The 5790-nt window shown below is 36.0% G+C and overlaps 1 protein-coding gene across 1 annotated transcript in view; it reads right to left on the bottom strand.

Annotated features, from left to right (window-relative positions):
• Positions 1-1270: 1270 nt before the first annotated feature.
• Positions 1271-5790, bottom strand: part of ADAM17 (ADAM metallopeptidase domain 17) — a 48363-nt gene continuing 43843 nt past the window's right edge. The window contains exons 16-19 of the mRNA XM_036748928.1: positions 5213-5291; positions 4227-4315; positions 2694-2744; positions 1271-1993 (exon numbers count right to left, since the gene is read on the bottom strand). Coding sequence (XP_036604823.1) covers positions 1649-1993; positions 2694-2744; positions 4227-4315; positions 5213-5291 — 564 coding nt within the window. The 3' untranslated portion in view covers positions 1271-1648. The remainder of the gene's footprint in view (positions 1994-2693; positions 2745-4226; positions 4316-5212; positions 5292-5790) is intronic.

The raw sequence follows: 5790 nt of genomic DNA, 5'->3' as shown, positions 1-5790 counted from the left end.
GAATTCTAGTGCTTGGTTATTACAGTCTTGGACAAATCTATTTATTACCATTTGCAATTTCTTATGTAAATTACAAGGTAGTGGGAATTAGGAACACTGTTTTGATGTTATTCAATATTTATTAACAATTTAAGGTAAGTAGTATCAGTTCCATAGCTACAAATTCCATGCTGAGCACCTTGTTAATTCTATATATGAGGGAGAGGGAAAGGCAAAGACAATTCGGTTTTTAAAAAAGTCATAAAATTTTATAAAAAATGGTTATATTATATTTTTCTGGAAATTATATGGATCTCTCACACTTTCATACACACACACGCACCCCAGTGTTCAAATTCCAAAAGTATCACTAAAAATATAACATGATGAATAGTTAACAATAACAATACCATAAGGCACAAGTTTCAAGTATTAGTGTAACAAGAATCCATGTAACAAATATAGTCTTCAAAAAACACATTCTGTCACAGGTTTGGTTAATTCCCATCAATTTTATAAATACAAGCTGAATCAAAATATCTTGGCTGGTGAGCACTTTCTTAGTACTTAGAAACGCTTATTTTAACTCCATAATTCTGTGTAAATCAAAATTAACTGTACATGATTTATCCTTCATGTAGCAATTGGCGATTTTTCAGGATCCTGGGACACTTCTAAAAGCAGCAAGTAATGCAAGAATCTATTTGCCAATCTATCAAAAACTCTTTACAGTAACAATTGTGAGAGGTCAAGAAGCTCAAAAAGAAAGACTATCTGCTTGATAAGTTGACTGATCTATAACCACATTTTAAGTTACTTTTGGTTAATTCTTCATACTTTGCATTTGAATTGCTTTTTGTGTCAGGATTCCTGCCCAATGTATAGACTCCTTTAAATAAGCGACTTTTTAATAAAGTTCTTGGCAACAGGAATTCACAGAGACTCACAGAACACAAAGACAACAACCAGCAGATAAGGTCTAAACATTTGGAAGACTTCAAAAATAGGGTGTTTTTAAAAAACATATGTATCTTCCCTTTTCCTGAAACTGTGAACCTATATTATCTCTTGCCCTATTTAAGAGCGTATAAACAAAAAATTATTTCTAAGATTTTATGACCCACCCCCTTATCTGCTCTTGGCTCTTGAGAACACCTGAAACCCACATTTAGATCACTTAAAAAGACATTTTGGTTCAGCTCAATCTTCATTTGAAAACAAATAAGTGATGATGTAGTTTTCATGACAATTTCTACATGTCTCCCATGTCTACATGTCTCTTTTTTTTTTTAAAATCTCACCTCTCTAATCAGTGCTGTTATGAAGAAAAAGTTAAATTACAAAAAGCAAACATACACAGTCTGATCTAGCTAGATTTTTCTGCTTTTTGCACCACAGGTTATAGTACATTTTAAAGATTCAAAAAAATTAAATCAAACCAAAAAGCTTCAAAACAAGCTTACCTCCTTGAAAGGAAAAAGGGCTAAGACAGGAGGATTATTTCAATAAAGGAAGGTCAAACACATGCCCAGCATCTGCTGTTAAGTTACTTCCTTATTTGTCCCATTTCCTATCTAGCCCCTTGAAATAATGTAATGATTTTAGATTAAACCCATAAAAAATTATTTTGAACAAGCAAGTCAAAAAAGCTGGAGACAAAAACCCTAAACTAGCACTCTGTTTCTTTGCTGTCCACACGACTTTGGCGTTGTAATTTAAAAGAGGATGCCTTTTCACTCCTTGTGACAGGATGGTCTGTAAGATCCTCAAAAGACTTTGCAGCCGAGCTGCTATTTGGAAAAGGATCCTTTTCAAAGGATCCTTCATCAAGGATTGAATCAGTGCTCGGGTCTTCCTGAATGGTGTCCATCCTTTGGTGGTCCAGCTTTGGAGCCACGGAGGGCATCACTGGAGCAGGCTGGAGTGGCTGAAGTCTACCAGGGGGTTGAGGCACAGGAAATGGTTTGATGATGCGAACAGATGCTGAGTCCATGCTACTCAGCATTTCCACATTCTGAAAAGATAGGTTTAAAAAGGTTTTATTTTTAAAACTTTTCCTTACTCTCATTCAACCTGAGTATAGATTTTCTTAAGAAAAATTTTTCTCTTTAAACTTCCATTCACCATTTTAACATGAGAGGAAAAACAGTCATCGTGGGGAATCCCTATTGAGCTGAGCCATCTGAAAATCTAAGCATATGAGCTAAATGTTTATCTTCTGCATAATCATATCCTGGCTTGTGCAATGCAATGGACCTGAAGCTGCCTTTTGTCATTCAAACCACAGGAACATTCTCAGAATTATAGATTTCAAAGTGTAAGGGACCTGGTCCATTTAGTCAAACCCTCTTCATTTTACAAATAAGGAAACTGAGGCCCAGAAAGGTTAAGTGGCTTGTCTAAGTATTAAGATCACATAAGTAGTTAAGGTCCTCTCAATCTAAATCTGGTACTTTTTCCATAGTACTAGGCTTCTATATGATATTGTCTGATGTTTTTACTTACTTCACTTGCTTACATTTAAGCAAGACTGAGTAGAATTTCAACAGGTAGAGAAAAGGGAAGAGAAGGGATGGAAGGTATTTTAGTTATGCAGCATCGTAAGCAAATTTGTGCAAGAGATGCACAAACGCTGACTCCAACATAAGTAGTATGAGAGAAAGGTAAGAGGGCATCAAAGATACATTATGTGTCCATGTACATGGCATACTTACACTGGGGTGAAACAAAGACAAGGACTCATACTGTTTATCCAATTTCTTGTCCTAGAAAATAAATTTAAGCTAAGAAAACATTTCTTCAAACAAAATTAAGCAATATATGCAATCTCTCTGCCCATCCCCAATTTGGGCCATTTCTATGACACTAAAAAGGATGCTTACGACTATAAAACCATCAGGAGGCCCAGCAGGTGAATGGCTCTTCTGCCACCAGCAAATGTGAAGCATTTCAACAAAAGCTTTTGTACCATTATATTGGTAGGGTCAAGTGTGACCAGAGGTAAGATTTCATGGCAGTATTTCAAACCACCCTTTTATTCTCCAGGCAAGAGAATGTCAAAGGCCTCTAGAGGCTCTACTGATGTCCTGTTCTCTAGTACAGCAACACGATAATAATGCAAGGCAGTATTGGGATGGAGGAATTAACAGGGAGATGTAGAAAAGAGAGTTCAAGGCAATTCCTCAAGTATTTTCTCAGTGGGATTAATTATTGTATTAAGAGCACAAGACAGTTCAAATGTAACAGCAAAGGTCATTTATTTTGTAGGTGTGTACACATTCCCAAAGAGTCTCCAAAATGTAGCTACACCTAAATACCTTTGTTCACTACCACGTCCCTCTCATTCCTGTCCCTCCACCTCCCTGCTTCTAACTTCCTCCACAGCCTTTTCAATGAGCAGCCAGCCCTGTGCTGAGTGGACCACATAGAAGAACTGGGCTAGGATCAGTGCAAATGCCCAAAGCAAGTCTTTCCAAAACACAAAGCTCATGTGGGCATCAGATACATAAAAAGCCTTTCCTGAACTATGCTATATTTTTATAGAACTAAGAATCAGGATCCATGCTCTTACTCCTGGTTGGTAGAGCCTCCTTTATGGCTATAAATGGCTTTATGGCATCTGCCCCACTTAAAAAGTGATGATCCTACTGAAAACTACTATAGGAAGGGTAAACAAAAGAACAGCAGGAGTTTTGGGGTGGGGTCTCTAAAACGGAGAAAATATTGCCTCCCTACCTGCTACCCCACATAAAAGGCAATCTGAAAAGCATTTTGAGTTCCTCAAAGTTTTACTGCAAGTGGTACAAGATGCACTTTTTACTAGATTGACTTAGTGCAACCAGAACTAGATGGATAACAACTATGGTTGCTTTAAGTATCTGCTTATACTTAAGTGGTCTTTAAAATGTTTGTTTGGACCACCTTATCAGGGTCCCCTAATGCTTAAGGACTGTATTTTAAAACTAAACAAAGATGTAAAATCATCTATGATTAATACAGTACTCCCCTGCAAAACAGGAGGAGTCTAACTGGATTCTTACTAAGATTTACTTTTAAAAGAAATCCAAATTTTGACGAATATAAGGTCAAAGCAGTGAGAAGCAATGTCCCCATAACATTCAAGGTTTGTTGCAGAAAAGTTTTGTGCAATATTTTGCCAAGATCAAATTCGACCTAGCCTTCATAAAGTATAGAAAATTGTTGTACTCAAAATTAAATTCATAATCACTTAAAGACTTGTGACTTACCACACAATGTACAAGAATGCTGAGTGGAATCCACAAAATCAAGGAAAAGACAAGGACTGAACCAACAATGTTGTCTGCTAAAAACTTCCCTGTGAATAATTTGGAAAAACTGTAAATGTCCTATGTCAGTATTTGACAAATCCAAATCTTTTTTCCTTATCAATGTAGTATCAGACCCATAATTCTTTGTTATAGAAATACTTTACTGAGAAGATACACTTGAAGAATGTGATAAATTGAAAATTTCATTGCAAATAAGTACTTTTAAAGTTCTTTGAGGCAACAGCTGAAGATAGCGTATGCAGCATTAAAGGGCTGGTGCTAACTCAGACTGTTACTGGTGCCAACTGTTCAAGAAACCAATCCTTATAGAATATGGACTGTGCTATTCAGTGAGGATTACATGTTAATATAAAGTCCCAGAAGCCAATAATATGCTTTGGTTCCTGGAAAATCAGTTGACTAAATGTCAACTAGTTGACAAGTAGTGTCAGTAAAATAAGTGGCTCTTGATCAGATTACACCTAGAGCCAACAGGATTATATTATGTTTGTAGGGATATATTCTTTTAGAAAGGAAAACAATGTTTTAGCCCCGACCCATGTAGAATGACAAATCTACATTACTGCAGTTTTATCTGAAGTGATCAAACTTGTTTGTGATAAATGTGTTTAAAAAGCTTACACTTCTTCGATCTTATGATTCTAGTTAGCAAGTCTGAAAAAAACCCACTACTTTTTCTGGATTATTCTACACATATACAATGAATTCTTGATTGTCCACAAAGGGATATATCCAAAATAAATCTTACTGTCAGGTTTTTAATGACATATCAAGCAGAATAGGTGAATAATTCTTTGTCACTATATTGGATCTTTAAAAAAATTTTTTTAAAGCACTTAACCATTGCCCCACAATTAATCTTCTAAGAATAGTCTAAATTCTCCAAAGTTCTATATGAAAACAGAGTCCAGGAAAGAACCTACCAAAAGTATTGATGCTCAGCTGATCAATGAAATCCCAAAATCGCTCTATCACATCCTGCACTCGTTTCTCACATTTACCCTTTAAAGGAAAATGTCAGTATGAGTAATTGATGCCATAAACACTGAAAAACAGAGTCTCAAAGTCCCTTCAAAGGTCAGCTAAGTGGCATAATGAATAGAGTACTGGGCCTGGAGTCAGGAAGACCTCAGTTCAAATGTGACTTCAGACACCAGCTGTGTAACTCTGAGGAAGTCACTTTTTGCCATTGACTCATCTGTAGAATGGGAACAATAGCACCTGCTCCTAAGGGTTGTTCTAAGGATCAAATGAGATAATTTTAAAATTATATTAGTACTATTATTACTACTATATAAAAATCTAACTTCATAGACCACCTAAATGTAGCACCATAGAAGGGGACAACTAACTAGAAATGTTTTTAATGACAATAACGATTCATGGACTTATAATCAGGAGCAAGAGCTGGAAGAAATCTTTTAACCTAAGACAAAATCAAAGAAAAAGTATTTTGGGGGAAATTTAGTTGTTGCCCTAGAAAGAGTCATTCTGCTAGTAC

Source organism: Trichosurus vulpecula, chromosome 3, assembly GCF_011100635.1.
Source record: "Trichosurus vulpecula isolate mTriVul1 chromosome 3, mTriVul1.pri, whole genome shotgun sequence".
In the NCBI taxonomy this organism is placed as follows: Eukaryota; Metazoa; Chordata; class Mammalia; order Diprotodontia; family Phalangeridae; genus Trichosurus; species Trichosurus vulpecula.
This window is presented reverse-complemented; position numbering and strand designations above follow the sequence as displayed.